At 43.8% G+C, this 27,266-nt stretch overlaps 1 protein-coding gene and 2 pseudogenes across 1 annotated transcript; 1 reads left to right on the forward strand and 2 right to left on the reverse strand.

Moving 5' to 3' along the window:
* Positions 1–1,909: 1,909 nt before the first annotated feature.
* On the reverse strand, positions 1,910–11,974 carry LOC149356434 (uncharacterized). The gene is made up of 6 exons (XM_089576342.1): positions 11,968–11,974; positions 10,655–10,729; positions 9,250–9,306; positions 6,067–6,158; positions 5,075–5,270; positions 1,910–2,070 (listed from the first exon to the last, which is right to left on the reverse strand). Exons 1-6 carry the CDS (start codon positions 11,972–11,974, stop codon positions 1,910–1,912), a joined length of 588 nt encoding a protein of 195 aa, XP_089432468.1.
* A 4,334-nt stretch (positions 11,975–16,308) lies between these two features.
* On the reverse strand, positions 16,309–19,155 carry LOC149356435 (uncharacterized; annotated as a pseudogene).
* Positions 19,156–26,022: 6,867 nt separating this feature from the next.
* LOC149356436 (uncharacterized) lies at positions 26,023–27,050 on the forward strand (annotated as a pseudogene).
* The last annotated feature ends 216 nt before the right edge of the window (positions 27,051–27,266 follow it).

A 27,266-nucleotide genomic window follows, 5' to 3' on the forward strand; every position in this document is an offset into this window, starting at 1 on the left:
GCTAAGCATTTGCGGGCATTGGAGGAGAGGCGGTAGGAACAGCCTCCCTTTTGTGCTTAACGGTGCACTATTGGGCGTGTTTTAACAAATCAACGCCTTCCAGTGTTAAGCTGCTGTTGCCGTTTAAATTCGCGCACTCTAAAGAGCTCAAGAGCGCAATAGTTTCGTCTTCTCAAGGAGAACATTACTTACAACTTACCACAAGGCCGAAAGTATTTTCCATCGGGAGAGGTGTATCTGCGGCTGTTGATTCCGAGAAGCCTCTGACCAGTTTAAGGTTCGAAGGTTTGTTTTATTTCTGCAACTGGGTGTTGCGAGGACAGCCAGGAAAAAAGCTGTACAGACAGCTTGAGAGCTCCTATCTTCCTCTCACAGTGCAGCATTGACCGCGGCGAAGTACGACATCAAAGAAAATGTAAGGAGAAAAAACACGTATGTTCGGTACAGAGAATGAGACGTGTACACATTCAGTGCGCAGTACATTGTGCTTGTAAAGGAAAAAAAGAACTACATTAGTCAAAAAGCCTATAAAGGCAAAGAGGGGCAGGAGAAAATAAAGGATAGCAAAACTGACAGGTGCGCTGAAAATGGTAATAGCAAGAAAAAAAAACTATGCGAACATTTGGGGCAATTCTTTCAGAGTAATAATGGATACTTCAAGATTCTTGTGGCAGTACAACTGGTTCAGAAGTGTCGGTAAGGTATACTGAAACATTGGTTTGCCATAGTTTGTGCGGCATTTCTTAACATTCCAAGGCTCTGCTGCGTGGGTATCATACACAGTTCTGCTTTGACAATAATCTTCGGAAGCCTAAAAGAGATGACTTTGGCCCTCACAAAAGTCAGAAGTATCGCAGTCATTCCGTACGTTCATCACATCACACTTCTCAAGAAGGTGGAGGGAAGATACGTTGTTTTTCTACCCTCGGTAAACTTGCACATTTGTACCTAGTGTTTCAGTGACTGGAGTAGTAAGTACCGTTTTTACGCCAGGTGTTTATTCTCTGAGAAATTACACACAGTACGTGAGCCAAGTTGACTATCGCTTAAGCACAGATACCGTTTTCGTGGGCAGAACACAGATCGACCAGGTAGGCAATTGCATGAACACACGCCTCAACGAGCATGAATATGCACACGTGTTTTCTCCACTGCGCCTAGTTTGCAGCGTGTCGAAGCTCGTAGACACGAGTGGTTTTTCGAGCCAAACCATTGCGCACTAGTGAGCCCACGACAGCATCAAGGCTTCGCCAGTGTGTCCAAGCTATCCACCTATCTCACTGTGGGATAATGGGTCATACTGCGGTCGTCTATACAAAAATTTGAAAGAAGTTTGAAAAAGCAGTCATCCTCCCACTCTGGCCCCAACCAAAGTCTAAGACGAGCCAAAATACAAGCACTTTCGAGACGCTGGCAGGCAAAGCGACCCCTCAAGTAAACATAACTCCTCCAACAGCCAAAATATGTGAGGCCACAGCGCCGAGGGCAACTTCGTTTTCGAAATTCGAATTACTCAGATAGATATTATCTAAGGCGAGCTACCCCTTTTGGAAAAAAAGGCAACGATGGGAATATTGGAAACCAGCATACATCACCTTGGTGGATTATGGTAATGGAAAATACGTTGGGACGCTGAATGGTGGGATGATTGGGCATGTTGGAATGATCGGGATTGCCAGCGTAATAAACAAATGATGACGACGTGAAAACAGTTGGTGTCGGTACGCTGGATGTTCAAAAGTTAAGCTTGTACACGTTGGTATATGACAGCCCCAAAAATTGACTGGAATCTTAGAATGGCAGTAGTCCTTCATTATTTTTGGCAATCTGAACATTGTCTGTAGCTGGCATGCACTGCTTATGTTAAAAAAAACACCATCGCGTGTGAATTACATTAAGTGAAGCCGCTTTATTCGGGGCTTCCAGATCCCTCTGGCTTCCTCTTAGTGCGCTTTCCAAGCCGGGCGGCTTCCACAAAGAAGCTGCGCAAGTACTTCCGGACGGCAGCCACTCGCGCTTCCGCTGGTTCTGCTGGTGCTGGATGCTTCTCGACAAACCTGGTGAAGTAGTCTGAAAGACAAATAAAAAATTTATATGCTTCTTTGTTTGTCTCAATGGTAATGCCAACATTACAGATTTAAAAACCTGTTGAATATTTAACTGGAACAAACTATTTAGAATTAAATACTTTAAGGAGTACAGTCACCAGCTTCACTTGCATGGTTTCTTTGCTGAGATTACTATACATGGACCATCGCACCATATTCACTGCAATTTAATTTATAGTCGAGCCTATTTGTAATGGCCGCTGTTACAACAAACACTTGCTTATTGGTGCTACCATCATTTATAGAGGGCGTCCACGCTGACTTTAGCCAAGGGTTAAAAAATAAAATATTTGAGGTAGGTCAGGGAAACTCCGTACGTACATCTACCTACCGGCTTGCGAATCATAGGCAATTTTTGTTTTGCAATTAATTAATTTACTTCTTTTGGCTCTCAGTGGCGAATAAAACTCGTTGCATTTGTGTTTGTCACCTTTCGCCATTTCATAGCTCACAATGCCCGGCGCGTTCACTGCACCTTGCGCCGTCACGCTTGCAGACTGGTACACGCGGGCGCCACAACCAACATTGACATATCTGCCTGCCGGCGCATTGAGGTGGTCGCGCCTTGCCAGCAGCTGATTTCTTTCACTCAAGCCACGGCTGATAGCAGCATAATAGTGGCGCGCGAATGCCCTAGTCACGTGATTTTTTTTCGTATTTCACGGGCTTTCTTTGGAGCTCGGAAAAAAGATACACGTGAGGTTTTCTTTATCGCAAATCAATGGAATGGGGATTTCTGAAGGTGCTCTCCGACTTTTCCATTCACATTTGCTGTCTAAAGTCAATATTTACGCTTTTATAAAAATTCTTAATTGCTAATTAATTCATTTCAAAAGGAGAAATTGCCTATGATGCGCAAGCCGGTTGGTAGGTGTATGTAAGTGGTTTCCCTGGCCTACCTTAAATATGTTATTTTTTAACCCTTGGCTAAAGTTCGCGTGGACACCCTGTATAAGAGCAATGGTACTGTGTCTCAGATAAAATGAACGACCGTGGCCGCACCACTCGGTTATGCCGTGCAAGGTGCCAACTCCACATCCCGGTGCGAAAAATCACACTTCCCGGAACTGCACGGAAAAATCACGTGTACAGACACATAGAAAATGAGCACTGGCAACAGAATGGCAAGGCGCCTTCAAAAACATTAACAACAAGCTAGTCAGCATTGTAAATAGCGCTAGGTTGGCTAATATCACTAGCTGAGAAGCTCGAAAGATGAAGCATATCAAGAAATAAACACTCGCCATAGTCCTACAAGAAAAAAACACAAAAGTGTTGACGTTTCAGCACTGCACAACTAAAGTGGCGCCGAGACATCAATGTTTATGTTCGTGTTTTTTCTTGTATGACTATGGAGTGTCTGTTTCTTGATATGCTGAACTTCCCTCGCCAGGTAGGTCGCTGTCGAACCCTCAACTATGCTCTAAAGACGAAACTACACAACTGCACTCTTTCTTAGCTGATCGGGAGAGACCTTATGATTACCGTCATGCCTGCCAGAGGTCCACGAGGAACAATGTAATATGCAACTTAGGCCCGAGGTTGAATACATGGCACACTCAATTGCCAAGGAGGTCACACTTAGACATGGCGTCTCTGGGAGCTGTCCAAATCAACTGATTCAAGACCCCTGGTGTCTGAATTTGCAAACATCCTATGACAGGCACTTTATGAGCATTGATCAGGACACCACCAGCAGTCCAAATTATCTTAACCGGAGAACTCACAAAATTTTACAGCACTCGAATTTCTGAGGTTTACTATTAGAAACAATGGTAGAGAGAGGGTGTGGTAGATGGTCCTTGGCGATCACAAAATGAACAAGGGAGGGGAAAACCTCAGGTTGCCTGAGCCAACGTTTCGACAAGAGGACTTGTCTTCGTCTAGGCAAAGCGTTCATCATTGGCAGGGATTAAATAGGGCCTTCTCTGCGAGGAGGAAGGCCCCGGGTGGGGGAAGGAAAGTGGTGTGAGAGGGGATGCGTGTCAGGAAGGGGAGGGAGGTGAATCTTGATTCGTTAAGCTGCTATAGTGGAAAAACTTCTATCCGGGAGGTGTGTAATGAACAAAGGCTTTGAAGCGACTGCGACGGGGGGGGGAGGCGCTGGGTGGACCTGTAAAACTCAGATAAGAGGATTAGTCAGCGTGGCACAGGGAAATGAGAACAAGGCAAACAAAATAGGCTGGCACTGGAGGGAGAAAGAAAGGGGGGGGGGGGGCATTTCTAAGGAAGGACAAGGCGGCAGGGGTGAGGAATGGCTCGAGTTCAGAGAAAGCCAAAAGGTGGGGGCGGAGGGGGTAACAGGAATGTCATGGTTTCCGAGCACTGATAGTAGGGGATTAGGGGAAATGATGTTTTGCTCTACTAGTTTGTTTTCGATTTCGTGACCCATACATGGCAATGACATTTTGTCTTTTGTTGCACTACCACTGTGGTAACCAATAAAGCATGTCTTCCACTGTGATGCAGGCTTCCATGAGACGAAGTATAGAATTCAGACTCTACGCCAAAAGCTGTGCCTTGTAGAAGAAGTAAGCAAGCCTAGCATTTTATAAAAACCCAGAGCATCAAAAAACGTTACACCTCTAGGGATGAGTGCAGCCCGTTTTTTCGCGTCGCTAACGTGGCTACTTTACTGGTATGATTAGGTCAATAGCCTAGTAGTGATCCTTGGTCTGATGTGCAGCACTGGATGGTCTTCACACTTCATGGCAATGTGCAGCCGACCGAATCAAGTTGTCAAAAATTGGAACACAAGGCCTCCATTGCTTCAGAGGTGTTTTTTGTGAACATTGGAAACTTTCTATGCTGACACTGCACGAAAGACGTGACACTGAAAGACTACAAATGTAATGAAAGAGAGCAAAACAAGGAAGCATATAACTGTATTTTGGTTCTGATACCGGAAAGCCGCGCTAGGTTTAACTTTTAAATATTAATACAGACTTTCAGTAACGTTTGCTTACTTGTCAATGCCTGCACTTTTTCAGGCGTTGCTGGCGCTTTTGATGAAGCGCCGGGCACAGTCCGGCAGGCCTGGCCGGTAAGGCTGCGCACGGCTGCCTCTTCCGGACTCCACAGCTGTTTGGCGATTTCCAGGCAGCACTTGCGGTCCGATGTGTTACGCATTATTTGTGCCCACTTCTCAAGCGGAATCCCAAACTTTGAAAAAAAGAAAAGAAAGAAAGAAAGTATTTATTTAGCATAAAACATGAAATACAAACACACAACTTCAGGGACCCAACAAAAATTGTTTAAGGGTCCCGACTAAAGACGTGACACTGAAAGACGTGACACTGAGCTGGGCATGTCTTGCACAGCGCATGCAAAAAAATATTCTTGCTACCAATTTCTCTTGAAACAGCACCTCAAAATCAGGCTTCGGGAAAAATACAACGTATACACTTCATAGCAGTAAGTATGTCTTCAGTCCTAGGCTTACCAAGCCTTGCTGAGAAAATCTTGTGATGACAAAAGGAACTGTATCATGCTCTGTGTTAATATTAAACTTCGGCAGGCATATCCATGTGCATTCATATATTTACTAAACTTAAGGCTGCGGAACTACTTTGAATAAACTATTCCTTGTATGAAGAATAACACAACTTACTACTACGATTTCTTGCAGGTCACTCGCGCTTATGTGGTTTCGAAATTAAAATGCATAACTGCAAAGCAAAACCCTATTATCTCATGTAAGTGCCGCACCCGTATACACCGCATCCTGTTTTGGAGCAGATAAGAAAAAAAAAGGATTTTTTTTTATTTCTGCATTGGCTGCACCTTCGAAATATACATTGGAAGTAAAAAATAACGTGCAGCCCTTACACAAGTTTATACGGTACTTTAAATAGATGTGAATGAGGAGCTATAAATATGCATCCGTTAATTGAAAATAAAATGCATTATTAATCACTTATGTATACCAAGTATAGTACCAACTGCTATTCATGATCACCTGCGCATTGGCTGCCTCCAAAAAGCTGGGTGATGGCCCAGATGAAATGCCGTCAAGGCTGTGGGCCACGCCACCTATGGATCCATGCTCCTCTGAAAAAATTCGGCATAAAGAACATGACTTCATGCACTATTCACGCTTCATGTACGCTACATGAACACAGAGATTAGATTATTTTTTGCCTCAGGGAGGGGGGTTGCAGACAAAACCCGTTCTGAATGTGTGATACTCAGTCTTGCCACTCCTCCACTTGATAAAATGTTAATACTTGCATAATCTGCAGAAAACATAGCCTGGTCCGAGCAGCACGAGCAAGTATATGAACACAATGTACAATGCAATACATTCAGTCACTGACTGGGCAGTAACAGCAAAGTAAAGAACTCTCGCTTCGGACAAAAGCCATAACATGCCAGTACTGCGGTAGAACCTCAATAATCTCATCCCCGTTGAATTCAGAAAGCTGGTATGGTCCTTGATAACACCCATGTCAGGCTAGGCTCCAGAGGCTTGATCCAGGCACTGGACAGCTCATCTAACCAAGTCCAGCTGCACGCTGTTTCGTATGCAGATTCGAATTTCCCACATGATGTGGCATTCTCTGGGTAGTGCATGAACACTCACCTATTCCCCAAAAAAGTGGTTGAAAACAAGTTCACGTTGGTGACACAGGCATGATTCAGCTCCACAAGGTGCCAAGTGCATATGCAAAGTGGCAGGTATGCACCGTCTACAGCTTGAGCGTGTCGCCAATAAGAACTGCATGAACCGCGCAAGCACAGTTCGTCCTCAGATAGTGTAGCCAGGAGCAGCAAAAGTGGAATGGTGTGCATGCTCAAGGCAGCAGCTTGGAAAGTACGAATTTAGTTGTTGCTGGTCTTTGCTTGTCTTTTTGACAGTGCCATCCTCCTGCTCTGGTGTCCATATCTGTACACCAAAACTGTGTACACACATTCCAGCGTGCCGAAACTGAGCGCTGGTCACGTGTTTTTCACTGTGCTGTGGAGGCTTCTTCACACATGACACCGCTGCTTGTGGAGACTTGGAGAACCTCTGCTTCCAGTAAAGCGTCCTGGTACAAAATATATTTCCAAGAACTTCTAGCCTTCAAAGCAACCAAGCAATAGTTTTATACCAAATAAATTACCTATCAAACAAGCTATTCAAAAAAGTTTTTTGAGGGAGACATTTCATAATCTGATCTTTGGATGATTTGGACATTTTCCCATTCTCTTGAAGTCCTAAATCGTGAGGTTTTTACTGCAGTGAGCTTGTAGAAAGAAATGCACAATGCAGCTCATTCCAGCTTAGCCATGGAGTATTGTCATGCACTGGTAGTCTAATTCTTTAGTCAATAATAAAAGTCAGTGCAATTAGAAGGCAAATGCGACTAATAATTGAGGGCAATGATTTTGAAAAGTTAATTAAAGGGTCAGTAGAGTCTAGCTTGGTCTAACCACGATGCTTTTTACAACTGAAGCAACGAGGCAGCACAGAGACAATTTTGTGGTTGGCCAATTGAAATGCTAGTGCAATTCATTTTTGCACGAGTCCATTCATACATGCAACAATGATTCAAAAATTTACAGTAAACTTAAGAACGTTATGGCAACAAACAAATGCTAGCCCACTTGCACTCGAACGCAACGAAGCAACACACTTGTCATATAAGTTGTGTAATGTGTTAAAGGAGAACGCGAGAGTAGAGGACATGATCACTTGCTTAGATGCTTCGCACTAAATCAGAAGGGACAGTTTTGAAGCTTTGGTGACCGCAACTACCGTTTCTAGCAATGCAAGAAAAGCAGCTCCAGTTGCGAAATGTTCTGCAGGGATTCATTGAAAGGTGCCGAGATCTAAACACTACTCTATGACAACAAATACCCGTTGCCAAGTTGCAACCAATACTGCAAAGAACCAGGCTCAAGCTCACTATCCTGCATCATGAAGGGACACTGAGGGTCAGCTACAGTGAAAGCTCATTAACTCAGACCTCATTAATTTGAATTTCAGCCCAGGTGCGGTGGCGTTTGGGCACACACGACGAACCAAGCAACGCTCCTGCGGGGCTGCGCCACCTCGTGGCGTGCACGCTGCAAGACCAAGTAAACAAGGGGGGGGGGGGAGGAGACACTCAGGTGACAGCAACTAGCTGCATGACCTCTCCGAGATTTTTAGCGGCTACTGCTTGTAATCGTTAATCTCAAAGGCTTCAGCAGCTTTGCTGCGTAGCCTTTGTTCTTGAGCGACGGATGACGCGACCAGCGGCGAGACAGAAAATCAGGTGCATCGCGGTGTCTCCAACACTGCAAATGTGAAACCCTGCTGCCATCAGCAAAACCGTGGCATGCACGAAACGAATGAATTGTACCATTTGCTGCGCATCTTTGTCTCAGTTTTGAAGTGCCCTTTGAGTTACACACCATGTAATTAGCCGCAGCCATAGCAGTCAGCCTATAGGTCATGCCACGGCGCAGTGATTTAGAAATGTCACCTGTTTGCAGTGATTGTCATGCCAAAATGCTTCAAGGGAAGACTGAAACTATGCCTGAAGTCGACAAAAGGACGTTATTGGACTAGGATGTTGCCAAAAAGCACGCTCATTGGTTTGACAGTTTGCTTCTTGGGCTCGGAAGGCAGGAAATTTAAGCAATGCAGGTGTGCCCGTTTGGCGACTTTCACTTTTCAGCCTAAACGTTTTGTGGCAAAACCTCTCAAACTCGCAAGTGTGAATTTGCAAATCCCCTCTCTTCAGTTGTGATGAAGAGTGGCGCCTCTTTGGTGCTGAAGACGAAGAATAAACCTTCCAATAAGTTCGGGCTTTAGAACAGTAGGTGTTGGCCGTTGCCTTTTGGGAAAAAAGATCATGCAGTGAAAAAAGGCGCTTTGTGCTCCAGCATGCCACAAAAAAAATTAAGAAGAGCATCATGTTCCCAACGTATTTTCATCATTGTTCTCGCCATACTATATATATTTTCGGCAAACTTCTCACATAAAAATGTGTTTGCGAGATGTTTGAATTGGCATACACTGTCTATTGAAAAAATGTGGTCGATATAGTGTTATTTTTTGAATGACCGTCATGATGTTTAAGTGATAACATTGCAGTACACATGTAAATACAGGCTGAACTTAACGAAAGCTGACCTTGGAGCATGACTGAACAAATAAAGTGTAACTCACGAACAGAATCTGCGAGCACTGCTCCATCAACATCTTCGGCAGGAAAAGCTGCCTTTTCTGTGATCAAGGAAAAGAAATGGTGAATCAGTCAACTGATAAACTGAACTATTTTAACTGTTAGAAACAACTCAGTCACAGGGGCAATCCTCCTAGCAAACCAAGGTGGCTCGCCTCCTTCCAAGAGGGGTTCATTTATATAAATACCGCTTAAATAATTTTCAACAGAAATCAACTGCACACGGTTCCTTACATAACTATAAATAAGCGTACAACTTTTTAAAATTTTAATGATATATGATAAAAATAATTCACTAGATTCTTCACCAGTCCTTCAACGTTACATGAGTGGTGCTTGCATCCCTCCTGATGAAGCAAAATAAGTGCTTTCTTTTTTACTTTCCCATTCATATTACTTTTCAACATTTTACTTCTGTACATGCAGGTAATGAAGTTTGAAATCGTTTGTCTTTCAGTACTGAGTATGCTGGTTGTTAATAATGAAGATATCATAAAGGTGCACGTCCTACTGTGGCATGCTGGCCACTTAAACATCTGAAAGAAAATTTTAGCACAGTCTTACAACAATGACAAGCTTCTGCAATGCAGCAGGATGGTTAATCAGAGGTTTCAATTATGCTCTACCCTGCTAACCACCGACTGCAATGCAAGGGCACACCTCTCACATGCAGAGAAGCAGTCTAGGTTTGGAGCAGGACTACTAGGAGCCAGATTGTTTGGCAACATTAAACTACGTTTGATCCCCAGAAGTGCCTTTGTTTACCTAATGGCCTTGAAATGCACTGCAGGTGGGCACAGTGCAAAGACATGATGAAACCAGCTTGTTTTTACTGAAATCAGTGGCAATGAGAGTAGTTTGAATTTCAGATTGGCAACCTCAGCATAGCATCGAACGAATGGAACATGCAGTATTTTAGGTGGAAAACAGTGGATTTCATGAATGAAATTTACGGACTGCATGCATATGACTAAAAGATGATGTTGGGAACTAACTGCAAGAATGGACACCAGAGTGTTGCAATCTAGGCTTCAACAGCATTTCGGTGGAAAAAGCAAATGTAATTAGAGCAGTACACAAACTGTAAACTATAACATTATGATCAAACAAGCCTGCCAAGAATCTGGCAGGTAATTTTGCATTTTAAAAAATGAAGCAGTTATTCTTTTAGGAATGGGACACTAGCAACAAAAGTCAACCTTCAGGACACACCTGTTTCAGTTCGTGACACCATTTCTGTGGATCTTGTGCCCTCTGCCACAGGTAACAACGGATTATGAAGCATCAGGTGGCTCTGACAGAGCTAATGTGCAAAAAAAGCCTGAATACATGTCACGATAGCATAACATTGCAGTAATTTAAGATACCTGAAAAACCAAAACCAATTACCTGCACTAATCGGTCCTGGCGTTATGAGCTCTCCAATCACTTCGCCGCCCCTCTGGCAGTCTCTGCGAGCTATTTCTGCAGTTTTGAAACAAAAAAAACAAAGAGCGTTACATTCTCTCAAAACAAAATTAAGCTGACACCTTTCACCAAGTAATGAACAAGACCTGATTCACTGATAATGCACAAGCAACAGTAAACAGAACTTGATTGCAACACAAAGGAGGCAAACTGCGGCTACAGTCAACATAACTAAGCAGCAGTCTACATAACAGGACCTGCAGCAGTCTCGCAGCCTGGCTGTGGGCAAAGCGATGGGAAGATGATGGTGCCTATTAGTCACTGAAGGCAAATGAGCACTGTGTCACTGTAATGTAGCAAGGACATCTGTTAAATGCTGCTTGACTTTTCATCTGCAGGCTACTGACAAAGCTTTCCTCAGACGATCAGTGCTATTGTCGTAGTGGGACTAGGGTACAGAAAATGAAGACATCGCGTTGGTAGACCGCAGAGTGAGATTAGCCAAAACCATCCAATTGGTTTCAAGTACACCATGTAATTTTGGTAGCTTGCTTTTTTTATAATGATAATGATACAGAAAGATGTTAGTAAACACAGATGACCACATAGTATTCCCCTACAACCACTTAATAAGTTATAATTGAATTTCTCACATGCTATTTCAGTTTTAACGTTGAATAACGTCACCATAGGCCACGTGTAGCATAAAAAAACGTTATATAATCACTGTTTTATCGTCTCAGTTCACTACAACGCTAAAGGCGGCCTGCCTCAAGATTCGTAATGAGAACGGATGAAAGAGCAGCGATTATGTTGCAATTGTTTCATGCCTCACGTGACCTATACTGACCTCTGATGTTGCAGCGCTGTAGAAACTTAAATTGGAACCGCATGAGAGAAGAAATTGAATTGTAAATTGTTTAGCGGACTCAGGTAAACACCACGTGGTGATCGATCCACAGTAATGTGTTAAGCGTCACTGCAAAGAAGAAAGCACGCAACCAAAATTTGGTACCTATATTTCTTTAAGAAGTCGGCACCTTCCCTCGCATGCTAAGGTTTTCTAAGCGTATATGCTTATTGGCCAAGTCTGCTGTCATTTTGAGAGGCGCTGGCATGCACATTATGTGTGTGACGGCAGACGACACAGCAGTCTGTGTGCCATAACTTTTGAGGCCCATATGTTAGGGTTGCTGCTCTTCTATGGTTCCGACGTCAAAGCACAGCTCAAAGTTGAGCAACTGAAACTAAAATTGCTCAGTATATTTTAAATAATGCAGTTATAAATTACTTACTGCACATGTATGAATTCTAGAGCATGTATCATACATACTGGAGCAATATGCAATGTTTGAAATAGAGGAAGCAGAAACCAAAAAATCTGGTCCACCCTTTCAGCTGTATTTGTGCTCTCACATTCTAACCTTAAAACCACTTAGAAAGCCTGCTTAAACAGCCAGTTTGCTAGAGCCAACAGTTTCTGCCTTATGGACATTAATGTTTATTCAGTTATTACTACATCTTAAAGTACTAGCCGCAAGTGGGATGCTCACACAACGCACTCAAGCAACACGGAAGAAAATAAAACAAAGCAGGTTATGTGCTGCTTTCATGCTCCACTTCAATATACCAATATAAGTACATGTCTGAGACACACCACAGAAGATATATATCTGCTTGCCGAAGTGATCAAAGCCTCAATACAAAATATTGGCTCCCAGACAAACCAATAAAAATCCCTGCCTCTCCCGTAACCGAGAGTAGAGTAAGCATGAAATGTTTACGGGCCTAATGTCATCTCGGTGGACACCCGAACCGCACCGTACAGGAAGGGAGGAACGCCACCACCCATTCAGCGCGATGCCTTGCCATTTGAACGCAAGGTTTTTTGAGGAAAGGAAATGGCGCAGTAATTCTCTGCCATCTCGGTGGACACCCGAACCGCACCGTAAAGGAAGGGAGGAACGCCACCACCCGTTCGGCGCGGTGCCTTGCCCTTTGAACGCAGCGCTTCTCCCGCGGGCCCCTGTGCGCCTGCGCGGCTTTTCTTCGATGCGCGAAGCCCCTAAGAGATGACGTATGGCAACGAAGTGTATCGTGGCATTTATGTGCTTTTCGCACGCGTTATTAGAAAGCAGAAATTATAATTCCGTGCATTATCAAACGCACAGCTCGACTGATATCTTGATAAACATTGAGAAGGCACTGGCAGCAGTTATTTTTTGTGACTCGTTTGGAGACCAACCAGCGCTTGCATGCCGGTCGCGTAGGAGGGCTTAGAGAGTCTCGTTAAATCTCGTTAAGTCTCGTACGGTGCCCGGATGTTCTGGTTTCAGAGCCCGGATGACTGGAATTTAGTGGATTTCAGTGCCCGGATGATGGCTCTCGGTCTTGGCGTGACGTCACCACACTGCCGACAACGGGAGCTAAAAGCATTTCATGCTTAATATTGTGCTTACCTATTTTGTCAAGCAGTGCATCTGTAAGGCGACTGTTCCTGAGCTGGAGCTCCTCATTTTCTTTCTTCAGCCGCCTTATCTTTTCTTCTTTCATTGCAAGCAAGCTTTTGAGTTGAAAAATCATGTCAGCTTCTTTTGTCCTGGCTGGTTCATCGAGCTAAAAAGGAATGTATATTATAATGAACTCAATACATACAGAAATGTATAAATAGCGAGGCCCTACCAATCTTTCATGCATTCAAAAAATAAAGCGGAATCCTCCTTTGTGCAGATGAGTTCCATGAATGCCTGCAACCAGCACATTAAACAATAGATGTAGTGCATGGTAGCAAGGCTGGGCAACTGAGAACAGCGTCATTTATACTAGGGGCCACCACTCCATTTCCGCTTACCGCATACTTTAATACACAAACGTGATGTTTGTAAACAAAAGCAGTGCTGCGCCCTGCAGAGACCCTTAGTGTAAACAAAAACGCAGCGGTGCATTTGAAACCAGCTAACTTGAGCAAATATTTTAACGCATGCGCTTTGCTTGTAGTTAGAAGCATTTATGTTTATGGCTGGAGAATAAATTTTGCACTTTTTCAATCTGTTCGGCAGATCAAATTACGAAACAGGGCACTGCATCGCCTTCCTTCTGAGCTGCTACTTGGAAACAAGTAACAGCGTAGCTTTGGAGGCTGTCTGTATTGACTGCTTAAATGAAACTGAGAAAGCACAAGGTAAAGAGAAACTAATTGACCTGTTCTCAACTTCCAGGCCGATAAAGCATACTCGATTGGTATTGCATATCTCAGATGAAAATTCAAAGTGGTTACAACAAAGTGGTTCATGCTCAGAACCACTTCAATGTAAGTGGTACCAGTTGGTCCGTCAAGTGGTTCCACTTGGTAACCACTTCAGTGTAAGTGGTCTCCAAAGTTGTTCCGCTTCGTAACCACTCCAGTGTGAGTGGTCGGCAAAGTGGTTTCACTTTGAAAACCACTTTGGAGAAAGTGGCATCAGATGGTGTGGCAAGTGTTCCTACTTGCTCCTGAAGTGGTCAGTATGACAACCACTTGGGGCCTAGGTGGTCCCAGCAAAAATCCACTTGGGGCTGATATGTTTCTATTTACATCAGCTAAGTGGTCAAGCTTAGGGTTTCTTCAGCCTGTTGCACATCCAGGCATCATACTCAAGCTCAGAGACCACCTGACTGAGGCGGCTCCACTTTTGCCTCAAAAACAAGGGCGTGGGGAACTGCTGGTCAAGTGGATATGCTAGTGGTCACAGCATGTCGAGCAAAAGCATTGCACTGAAGGAAATCCCCACCCCTGTATATTTCATTCTGAATCACCATTGTACCAGCTGTGTTTGTGTAATCACAAAGGGTATTGCATGTTGCACCACAGGCTATATATAGTGGCCCCACTGCACTGGCTAAATTGCTAATCTACGTGTAGAACAGAAAAAGTACCAATCCATTCGTGCAGTCCAAATATTCGAAAATGTCTGGTTTGGTTTTGTGTTTCAAAAAGATGAGTATTAAAATGCCAAGTCCAGGTGAATCTTAGTTTGGCATACCTCAGACAACCAATTTCGATTGCTTTTTATGAGATCAGTAAGAGGAATCGTTTCACTTTCGAATGTACCAAGAGGTTGAATCACAACCAATAATTCAAACCATATATAATTGACATTTTAATAATAGTAAACCAATATTCCAAGAAAAAATACTCGGCCACTCATAATGGGCATGTGTTAAGGCCTATGTGGAGCCTTTAAGAATCTATTTAATTTACTAATTTGCAGTGACAATTTTGCGGGTAAATGATGCTATTTCAAATCAATAAGCTCTGAAAGAACACCCAATCAATGAGGGGAATTATGATACAGCAATTTCTCGACATACTCGCTGTGGCAAAAGCATTCACTTGAATGCAAATAAAGCAAGCCTATTTAATCATGTTTTAAATCCTTTGCATGCCTTAGGAATCAGCGATTGCTTTCAATAGTAAGGTACAATCCAAGAACGAAGCGGTAAATGCCCCCCAAAGGAACTTCACCAATCAATAGCGTCCACTGATTCTTACGACGTTAATCCTTCGGAGTGGCAGAGAAAAGGCAAGCAACCATGGCTTCATCCGATCAGCCACAGCATCATGAAAATTGGTTGACGCCATTTCCTAGAGGGCCTCCTTTGTAGGGCATCTGCAACTTTGGTCTTGAGTTGTATCTGGCTGTAGTTAACCCGGCAATTGTTCAAAGCAAATGAATGGAGAGTTCTAATCTGATGCATTGCTTTCACATCACAAAGGCAGTTTTATGTGGTACATACATCAGGGACTTTATTCCAAACAAGTTATACTACACAAAGTACTAAAGCACAAGCAACAAAGAACATTATACAATATCTGGTACAAATAATCATTCCATAATTGTTTTTTTTAACAAAATACACAAAAAAACCTTTTCAAATGAAAAGTGCACACAAATACAATCATTAGCCCAAGACTGCCACATGGAAAGAGTAAATGTCGTAATGAAACCCCAGAAATATATTAAAAGACAAAATGTCAAGATAATTCTTGCAAAAATTTAAAGCCCATGTCCAAAATTTAAAATCTGCAATTTGCATACATCCCCTCTAAAACTGTGGCACAGCTACATTATAGAGCAACTCCAGCGTTTTTGGTACCTTCTCAGATTTTACTGCTACTTTCATGATGTGTTCTCGGCAGTTTTGTGGTTTTTGTGCAAAATTTTGCAGTGGGGTTCTTGTCCTGTTGCGGCGCAAATGAATATTTAAGGTTTCTATTGCATGACCTCAGTCAGGCAGATTTCTATGGGCAGCCATGCGTGTGATGTCACTGGACACAGGGACGTTGATCTTAGCTCTGCGTTTGTTAAATGACATAATTTCGACCTTGCTTTTGGTCATTTCAAACCAATAATGACCTAAGTGGTCACAAAGTTGCAGTTTATCTAGTCAACACGTACGATAGGTTTTGTGGAAATATCCATGCCATCATAGGCCTGTCTGTTTTGACGTTATCATTTACGTCTACTCGCTAATAGCAAAATGGTTTTTTGCCCGAGATAGAGTGTACTCCAAGAAATAGGCCCTGATTACGAAATCAAAATGTTCAAAGAATCCTGAAGTTGCCCTTTGAAATAAGTAAAACTGGTCACCTTGCTTTAAGACCATTCATACTTATTGCAGAATTCAGCAAATATAGCCTCATTGTTGATCTCCAAGTACATACATGGATGCATGGGCTCACAAAGTTTGTACAACAGCCATGTAGGGTGCTTGTGAGCGAGTTTCAAGTGACTTGCGTCTCCAAAGTCAACAACATCATAGCTGCATAACATAACATATACGCTGCAGCTTCCATCAGCTGCAGTCACAGACAGAATCCTCTCTGCCCTAAGCTAGACATCTCCCAGTTTCAGGGCTGTCGAATCCCGCTTTGATTGAGCCAGATACTGCATGCTGGGGATGGTGTGACCAGCAATTCTCACTCTATCATGCACGACAATCTGGTCAAAAGCATCAGAGGTCAGCCTTCTCACAAGCTCACAAAGATGCTCAGGTACCGCTTTAGGCTTTCCAAGGGTTCGCAAAGTACCTGGGTTTTATTGGATTTTTGTCAGATGCAGCTGAACTACTTCCGAGGCCATGCTCCTCAGCTCAAAAAATGTGCTTCAGAGTAAAACACGAGAAAAAGTCTGGAAAGCCACTCCATTCGATGATGATATAAGCTTCAGACGATGGCCCATGCTCGACTCATATGGAAAGCATGACAGTGCCCATAATGGCCCATGAAGCATATGCAGCAGTGTATGAACATTTGATGTCATCTGTGCTCCGCCATACAGGTATTCGGTCATCATGACGAACTCCGTGAGCCTCAAAGTGCTTATATTGACATCGTCAGCGGTCACAGAGGTTTTGCACAACATATATAGTGCTGAACTAAAAAGTTCCAAATGTTTATAGTATTCCTCAGGCAAGACATCCTTCAAACAAGGCAGGCAGTAGTAGAAAACCCAACATTGCCGCTCAGCTGCCTTCCAATATTTGCGGAGTTTCAGGGCACGTGGTTGCCTATTGAAACACTGTGGCGGCTTAAGACCGCAGAGTCGTTCACTGACTGTCGCGTGGGATCTCCAATGCAGTATGGTTCACCAAGACCTGAAAGCCACAGCTCAGTAAACTGGCGGGCAACGCCAATCATGGCACAGTGCTTATAGTCTGGAATAAAGCTCCACACTATATCAAATCCTGGTACATTAACAAGTGGTGAGGGACCTTTCACACCACGAACTGAGCGCTGGGTTGTTGCAGCTTACTTCATGTCTTTCAGCATACCCAGCTCATTGCGGTCCTCGACACCTGCACTGACCGGGTATTTTACGCACCCTGCAAAATAAATAATGCCACTAGTTAGCGTCTTAAAAATATCACAATTTACTTTTAGTTTACCATTGATGCAAACTCCTGGGTGAAGGCACCATGAGCAGCCTTAGTAGCCATTGAACTGCAGGACGTTCTGCATTGCAGCCCTTGCAGGGGCGTCTGCCACGCAGCTCATGCAGTACACCTAGAAGAGTTGGTGGGTCAACAGTGCATCAAATATGGAAAAGAATGAAAACACAGGAAAACAGTTACCTAGAAGCATCTAGCTGCTACCATCAGAGCTTATTGCATGCATTAATATTATTAGTACAATGTCAGGCAACGCCGATTTGGGCAGACCATCCAGAAGTATTGAAGCTGTCATGCAGATTGCATATAAGTTTTTGAACAATAACTGAGTTGCTTGAACAAATTCGGGAATTAACTACGGAGCTTGTACATGTTCTCAAACCTACGTGCAGCGAGGAATCACAGACAAGTGCCTTTTGCATTTCTAGAAAACAGTACTTCCATATATCGCAATAAATATGCAGAAAAGTTACCTTGGAGTTTACTGTTATATCCCTTGCTTTCCAATTGATGCCATCTTGAGCCAGTCTCTTCATTTCCGCACAGAAGGCTTCAAGAAGTAGCGTCATGTTTGGATGCTTACTGCCGTACCACAAAAGTGGCAGAACGATTGACCGCCATCGTAGGAAAGGTGGCAATTCATTGATGGTCAGCTCTACTGGCCAAATGGCATAGTTTGCTGATTTGAAAACACGGCTGCATCTGCGTTCAGCGAAACAGTCAAATCCTGCCGACCACAATTTAGTTTACCACGCTGCTTGCGATAACTTTCCCTATCAGTCAAATCTGATTTCCCTGTCTCCCTGGGAGAATTCAGGTTTTCAAGATATTCCGCCAGCTTTTCTCGTATTGTTTCGTCCGCGAGAACTGAGGCTAGAAGAGTCGCCAGCGGCGGGCCAACGAAGTAGCTTCCCTTCGAAATTAAATCTCTTCCGGAATACTGTTCCCCACACACGGAACACGTCGGCGAGATGCCCTGTCTGGCTTGCAAGTTGCCTGGTGTAGTTTCCAAGAACGCTTCACATGCTGGGCAGTAAAAATGAAAAGCAATGTCATCAGGAAAAGCACCTGCCAATTTCCGGAAAAGGTATTTGCTATCAGGAAGACAGCTTGTTCCTAAAAGCTTGTTTTGCAATTTCAGCAATCTTTCTATGCTTGTCCTTGGTAGACCTTCTTCAATAGCATAATCCATGATTAAAACTGGAGCGTCTCAAAACGAACAGCGAAGTTCCACTTCCTAGCGGGGTTAAAAATTCGACGAATTGTCTGCCGCAACCCATTTGCGAAGGGCCGGATGAAAGAGAATTCCCAGCGCAGTACCTTTCATCAGTACAATCCAGAGTTTTCACAGAATCGTCCGGTTCATCACAGAGACCATACGAGGCGGCAGTGCCAGAAGCCGAAGTCTGCGTGCTTGACACTGTCGCACTGGTGTGACTGGTGGCGTCCTCCTTCATAAGCCTATGCGCCGTCGACCTCGGAATGTCCTCATAATCCGCGGCATTGGGCTCTAGATACCGCTTCCGAGCCCTGTGCTTTTTTGCAGTGGCCATTTTTTGAAGCACCCTTCACAAACCCACGTCGTAAAAAAAAGAGAACAGAACCAGCAGTAAAAACAACCACAGATCAAGCCATAAGGCAATGAACAAAACACAAACTAGCCACACGCTCAATGTTGCGAATATAACTGGATTGGATTCGAGCGTCTCCCCCACTAAAAACATGGTAGTGGTATGACGATCGTTACTCATGGCGAAAGCTAGGCATTTTGCTGTTTGTTTTATTTCACACACTGCTTGGCAGAAATTTTTAGGCACTAATAAGTTTATAAAGCCGCTAAAGAGAACAAGAACGCGAGCAAAAACATATGCTGCAAAGCCTAATCCAACAATAGCCAAGCCAGCCGGCCAAGCTAGTCGATTTCCATGACCGTGATACCACGAGCCACCACACGCGAGTTGCACGTGTAGGAATTGTAAGTACGGTGTGATGCGAAACGTTGAAGCCACGCGTAGTTCCTGAAATGCACGCTCTGTTGCGATTCCTCAACGATCATGACCGAAAGGTGCATGCTGTTCCTGTCACAAAAATTAAAGACTTTGCTCCACCACATGCCAAGGATTTCGATGCGAAGCAGGTGTACTCGGCATTTTGGGCTGATCCACGTAATGAGATTTCCGGTCACTATTCTACGCAGATTTTGATGATGGCAGGTAAGTTGATTTTCATCTTGAGAACCATTCCTTTGATATGAACCTTCAACAAAATCTTGAACCTAACTACTACATCTATCTTATTTTTATAGAGACTGAAGAAGACCTGCGCAGAAAGCGGGAGGCAAAACGAATTCCCACGGCGAAAATTCCAGCCTCAGATTATGAGGTTGATGGGGGTGATTACGATGGAGTGTCCTCCGAAGCTACCAAGTCACGGAAGGGGAAGCAATTATCTCTTCATTCGAGATCGAGATTTTGCAGATTGTAGCACTCATTGTGTACTTTCAGGGACCAAAGAAACAGAAACAGGCTGCAAAAAACAGTGCATATGCCAGTATTCTGAAAGCACAGATAGAAAACTCCAAAAGAAAGAACAAGGAAGCCACCGACATTCGAGCTGTAAGTTGCATGTACTGCTACAAATTTTATAGTAATCTTCATTAATACTCAGTTTCCTTGCAGACCCGAAAGAAGCATATTCTATATGCATCAACATCTGACAGCAACACAGATGACGGCGTCGTGGCAGAATCCGGTCTAGTTCTGGCGAAACAAGATGCCAGACACTGGCGCCAGCGTTACAAAGAGAAATGTGCAGAAAATGCGAGCCTGAATGACGTCATCAAGTCACAGCTGACATTGATTGATTGCAAGCTCCTCACAAGTAGGTTTATCAAGGGTTTGCTCTATCTTTAATGATTTGGCTGAATTTGGCATTGCAGGCTATTAGCGCAGCCCCGCAGCCGCACACACATGTGTGTGTGCGTGCGTGCGCGCGCGTGTGCGCGTGTGTGCGTGCGTGCGCGTGCGCGCATGTGCGTGTGTGTGTGTGCCTGCGTGTGTGTGTGTGTGTGTGCGCGCGCGTGCGCGTGTGCGTGCATTTCTGTATTGAAAAGAGTGTTGCACTGATAATTGTGTACCAAGGTGAGTGTATAAGTGTGCTGTGTAATCAACCTTGTAGAAAATTTCTGTGTATATATTTGTATTCGGAACCCTTGTAAAAAGCAGCTGTGTGGCCAGTAATGTGCTTAGCAATTCGTTAATTGAATTAAGAATGTCTTGAAAATCACGCTCAATGAAATTGAGTGTTTGGATTCAGGCATGCCGGGCTCTGTAAACATGCAATATATTATTTTGTAAAAAAAAGAAGTGAAACTTTTTCACAAATATTTTACTAACGATATTCTAAGCCCCAGTATATAAGTCGTTAGTTCTGAAATATTTGTGAAATTTTCAAGTCAACATATGCACGTGTAAAAAAGAATTTTGTCATGCAGTTTTTATTATAACACCATAAAGTGCCAAGTGTACCTCTGATGGATTTGACCCACTCAGATTGTTAGTGAATTTATGAGTTACATTTTGTCAACCATATAAGCACATGCATGCAGTATCTGGTGCCCAGCATCGGCCATTCAAATGGAGCCATGGTTTGTGCCATCCCCAACAAGTTGGTACACATCCATAGGCTCCCACCGTGTTTTCTACATAGTAAAGTGTTGCCTGCCAGGCCCATCACGATAACCTCGATGGATACCGCCAAGCTATAGTGAACTAGAATACTTTCTAGTGGCGCGGCCGGCGGCTGCTGGGCCAGCTCGGGTGAAGCGAATTGACAGTGACGGCCGGCGGGGGCGCTGCTGCGCATCGCTACGTGGATGGGGCTTGCACTGGCATGGACAGCGAGAGGCCAGTAGGTCAGACATGTTCAGGCAGGAAGAGCTACGCACAGGTGGCAGCTGGGAATTCGAGAGGCGACTGAGAAGGGGCACGAGCTATTTCCAGGAAATGAGGTCACAGTCGCTGATAAGAGGCAGCAAGATCCGGAAGTTAGGAGGGAGTGGCAGAGTACCCTAGTGCTTATCGCTGGTGACTCAAACATGGGGCGCTGCAAAAGAGCTATTCTGGACCGGGTGAAGGGTGACAGGCGGGTAGCAGTCGGGGTGTTTCCAGGAAAGACAATGGACGATGTTCTGAGAGTGACTAAAAGTGAACTTTCCGAGAAGGCTGCTAGGCGTAACTTGGTAGTGGTAGCGGCGGGGCTAAATGATGTCCTGAATGGTAACGCCGCACAAGTAGGGAAAACATTAGGTGAGGGAGTTGACGGTATAAGGGCGATAGCACAGCAAGCGCAGATCGTGGTGTGTACAGTGCCGGAGGTACAAGGAAGGAATGGAATGGTTGCTAACAACGTTGTGAATCTTAATCGAGAGATAAGGACGTTAAGCCTCGAGAAAGGCTTTATATATGACGATATAAAGCAGATTGGAGACGGTGTCGATATTATTTTGCTTGGAGACATGAACGGCCACATCGAGGATCTGGATGGATACACAGATTGTAACGGGAAGTTAATGCTAGACTTGTGTGAGCGGCACAACCTAATTATTGTCAATAGAGAAACTAAATGTGAGGGACAAATCACGTGGGAATCCCGTAACAGGCAAACAACCATTGACTACTGTCTAATGTCGCAGGGCATCTATAGCAAGCTCGCAATAATGGCAATAGACGAAGAGGGGAAGGACAGCCTAGGAAGTGATCATAAACGTATTAGTCTACAGTTGGGAGCCCTAGTCAAAAGAGAAATGCAACGAAGTCCAAAAGACAACGCAAAATTAAACGATCAACAAATAGCGCTAATATCAGCCGATATAGAAGAAGTAATTGAGAAACGCCACATGGAAAATTGGGATTATAATCAGTTGGAACTGCTCATCGCTACAAAAATGAAACAAGTGAAAGGAGTTAACCGCTGGAGAGGAAAGAGGAAGCCACGAAGCTGGTGAAATATGGAAATTAAGGAGGCCATCGAACAACGACGGGTGGCTTCAAGGGAACACAGAGAAGCAAAGAGGGCGCAGTTATCTGTAGAGGAAATAGGCAAAAAATGGGAATCTTATCGACAAAAGAAACAGCAAGTTCAGGTCCTAGTCCAGGCTAAAATAAAGCAGTCCTCTGATAAATGGCTGGCTGGAGTTCGCGAGGCAAATAAAGGGGGGCCAAGAAAATTCTGGAACCATATAAGCTGGTTCGGAAAAACAAATAAAAGAAAGCAGGAACAGATTATAGATGCTGAGGGAAAATGTTTAGAGGGAGACGATGCTGTGGACTACATTACGTCATTTATCGCTGCGTCTTTTAGCAACGCCAATGGGGTAATCTCCCCAAGTGAGGCGGCAACACAGGACAGCACAAAAGAGAACAGCTTAGAACTGACTAGTCTTAACTGGGAAAAGGCGGAAGCGAATATTCCTAAAACCACATCCGCAGGGATAGACAAAATTCCAATTAAGCTGATTAATGAACTTGGCCCAAGAAGCAAGGAAGCGCTGATAAAAGCATTAGAGGCAGTCATAACAAATTAGCAAATTCCGCACATCTGGAGACAGAGTAAAATGAATTTGATTTATAAAGGGAAAGGAGATAAGATGAACATAAAATCCTTCCGTCCGATTACGATAACATCTGTTATGTACAGGCTGGCAATGCAGGCGGTGAAATTAAAAATGCAGTCATGGGTAGAAGGGAATAGGATACTCGCAGAACTTCAGAATGGGTTCAGAAGGGATAGGCGGTTAGATGATAGCCTGTTCGTGCTTACCCAATGCATAGAAATAGCTAAGGCAGAAAATAGACCTCTGTTTTTAGCCTTTCTGGACATAAGCGGTGCTTACGATAACGTGAACAGGGAACTCCTGTGAAGCATATTGAAAGATTTAGGTATTGGTGATGAGGTAATTGATTTTCTACAGGAAATCTACCGAGATAATGAAGTTGAAATTTCATGGGAAGGGAAAAAAAGTACCACAACTGTGGGGGTGCACAAAGGATTAAGGCGAGGTTGTCCTCTATCACCGCTGCTGGTCATGCTTTACGTGATAAATATGGAAAAAAGGCTAGAAGAAAGTAATCTGGGTTATAATCTATCGTACAGATTAGGCGGAAATGTAGTTGAGCAACGACTCCCGGGTTTAATGTATGCGGACGATATTGTACTGTTAGCAGATAGCCAGGATGATTTACAAACTTTGGTTAATTGCTGTGGAGACGAAGGAGACGCTCTAGGATTCAGTTTTAGCGCAACTAAATCAGGTGTGATGATTTTTAACGATTCAACTGATCAGGTGCTTACAATACAAGGCGACGAAATACCCAAAGTGGCCGGATACAAATACCTCGGGATATGGCTAAATGAAGGGCAGATATACACGGAAAAGCATGAACAGGCTCTTAGGGCAAAAGGACGAAGAGACGCCGGGATAATGAAACATAGGGCATTATGGGGGTACAACAAATATGAAGTACTAAGAGGTATTTGGAAAGGAAGAATGGTGCCGGGACTTACTTTCGGCAATGCGGTTTTGTGCTTAAGGGCAGAAGTTCAGTCGAGATTAGACATAAATCAGAGAGCTGTTGGAAGATTAGCACTAGGTGCCCACGGCAAAACCACAAACGAGACAGTACAAGGGGATATGGGCTGGGCATCGTTCGAAGCACGGGAAGCTAAGAGTAAAATACTATATGAAGAACGCCTGAGGAAATCGGATAATAACAGATGGGCAGCTAAGGTATTTAAATATTTATACAGAAAGAACGTTGACTCACAGTGGCGGAAAAGAACAAGAAAACTAACCAGTAAATATGCCGGTCATGAGGACGGAGAAAGAAAGCTTTAAACGACAGGTTAAAAACGCGGAAGTTAAAAATTAGATGAATTCAATGGAAAAGAAACATAGTGTAGAACTATATCGATTCTGGAAAAAGCAGATCAGGAAAGAATTTTTCTATGATAACTCAAGAGGCAGTGCCCTACTTTTTGAAGCTAGATCAGGGTGTCTTAGAACGCGCAGCAACAAAAAGAAATTTAACCAAGAAGATGACACATGTGCAGTGTGTGGTAGATCTGTGGAAACAATTGAACACCTCATAATCAAATGTGATGGTATCCATCCGCATGTCGATGCAGGCACAGTCACTCTTTCTGATGCCCTAAGGTTTAAAGATAAGAATGGTCTTGTAAATAAATCTGCAGTGGAAGTCAGCAAAAAGCGATTGGAGGATTGGTGGCTGAAAAGCAGAGATGTGGCATAAGGTCAGAATTGTAAGAAACCGTAGGCCAAGGTGATGGAGAATCTTAATGAGAATTGCCAACACAGTAAACAAAAAAAAATAATAAAGAAAGAAAAGCTGAGCATGGTGGCAATTGCCACCACCCCGTTTCAAAGGGGGCGCTCCTATCCATCCATCCATCCATCCATCCTAGCCTCCGCCGCGCACGTTGACAGGACATGGAAATGCGGTGTATGGATTTAGCTCGCTTTACGCGTGCGCTGTCACGCAGTTAATTTCCCTTTAGCGTTCGTATCTTGCTGTTAAGTAATGATAGCAGTGAGCAGGAACTATGTTGCACCCATGACAGAGAATTTAACGAAGCTATGGCGAAAAGAAGAACTGATTCCCGCTGTTTTGCGCCAGGCTGCCGCATCGGCTATCCGGGCGCGCCAAAAGCATCGTTGTTAGCCGCACCAATATATGTCCGATAGCTCCTGTTGAGTATCACTGCATTGGGAAAATTTCAGTTTTAGTTAGTTGCCAATAAAAAGTTACTTGTGATTTGATAGTGAACTTCATGCTACAGTTTCAAGTCGTATATCGATGGATAGCTTATATCGAGTACGATGGAACTATGCTAATTGCAGGTCCTAATTAAGTGCTGTTAGTTAATTATGACTAAAAAAGAAATTGGCGATAGAGCAGCAACTCATATTGTATAAAAGGTCTCAACGAGTAGAATCCAAAAAAAACAATAAAACCTCGCTAAACCATGCAAAACCGAGCTATCGCTCATCTACCTCGGTTGAACCAAGATTAAACCACTGCCACATTGTAGTTTAGCTAAATCTTGTATTAACGTAACACTTTGAATGGTTTTTAGTTGTACAGGCGCGGCCATAAGTAAACGGACACGCTATTGCGTTCGAAGTGCAATCACGCTTTCTCCATTGCTGATGAGGAAGCGTTGTTTGTCTACAAGAAAGCCCACCAACCTCCTCTACCAGCATTCGTGCACCACAGCTGGAAATTTAAATTAGGTGACGCGTGAAAAATATTCGAAGACAGTTGCGTGCTTCATTTACTTTTGTCCGCGCCTGTACATGCATTTCATTGTAAAATTGCTCTTGCAGGACCATTATTCAAGTCATGACATCACGCTTTCCAGCTGAAGCATTGCGTCCCAACTCTGCATCAGCCGAGAAGTTGAATTCTTTTCTGTCTTTTCTGTCAGAGTGGGAATGCCACATAAATGGGCAGCGGGACTTTCTAAGTCAGTCCACATAACTGGACTGCGGGTAACACTACGTAGTACCTTGTCGCTGTTGAAGTATTTGACTGAACGTATAGGTTTCAAGTATGTAATGACAAGCAGGGTGAGCCAAGACCCCGTGGATCATCTTTTTGGCATCGTCAGGCAAACATCGGGATGCAGTACTCATCCTACACCTCAGCAATTCATTGCTACAGTGAACTCTGTCAGCTTCGGCAACCTTGCGCACTCTGTGTCAAGAGGAAACTGCGAGCCCACTGTTCTAACTCTTGAATTCAGATGCTGTAAGACACTTGCACTGGGAGGGAGAAACTGATTGACAGATTTCTGGATGCCGGAAACTTGAACGCAGCCGACGCCCTGCTCACAAAAGCTGTGCCGGACCATTCTTCCGTTGTTGTGGCATCAAGCGACAGCAGGCTAACCTTTTACATTGCTGGTTACGTCACGCGCAAGTTCCTTCTAAAAACAGGTTGTGGTGTTTTAGTTAACCTTCTTTTGCTCACCAAGGAGGCAGCGGACAATTTTAACATCGCTGAGCTTGTCCGTTTAAAGGACAATGGTGGGTTCCTTTAACCTTCAGGCAAGCTGTTTAAATTTGTGGCTGACCTCGAAGAGTCATTCTCAGGGCTGCACTCTGAAAGCTTGCTTGATGTTTTGGACCTTGTTAATCAAAAGCAGCAAACCGGACTTGTTTGGATGCCCTGAGCACGCTCAAACCATAGCTGCAGAGAGAACTGCATTTTACCCAACAAATCGTCTGCATTTCTTCACGAAGAGCATTAATGGAGCCAGCGACAGCAGGCGGCAGGCATCTGTGTTGTATGCGTCTTTCTCTGTCCAAGTGCCGTTTTGCGCTACCTCACGTACCGCGTCAAAGCACCTTAAATTGAGAAGGTGTTGAACAAGTCAATGACACGGAAGTTGTGGATTGTTGCAAACAGGATTTTTTTCTTATCATTTCTGCCCTGAAGTCAGTTGCAACTTCATATGGTGTTCATGTGTACATACCTGTGACATCAATTTTGTAATTATTACTAAATCAAATACCACACTAAAACTCACATCATAGCGGTAAATAGATCATATTTACAAGCGCATTGATTTTTCTAAGCCATAT

The sequence above is a fragment of the Amblyomma mixtum genome, chromosome 3, assembly GCF_055824585.1.
Source record: "Amblyomma mixtum isolate Tamu chromosome 3, ASM5582458v1, whole genome shotgun sequence".
NCBI lineage: Eukaryota > Metazoa > Arthropoda > Arachnida > Ixodida > Ixodidae > Amblyomma > Amblyomma mixtum.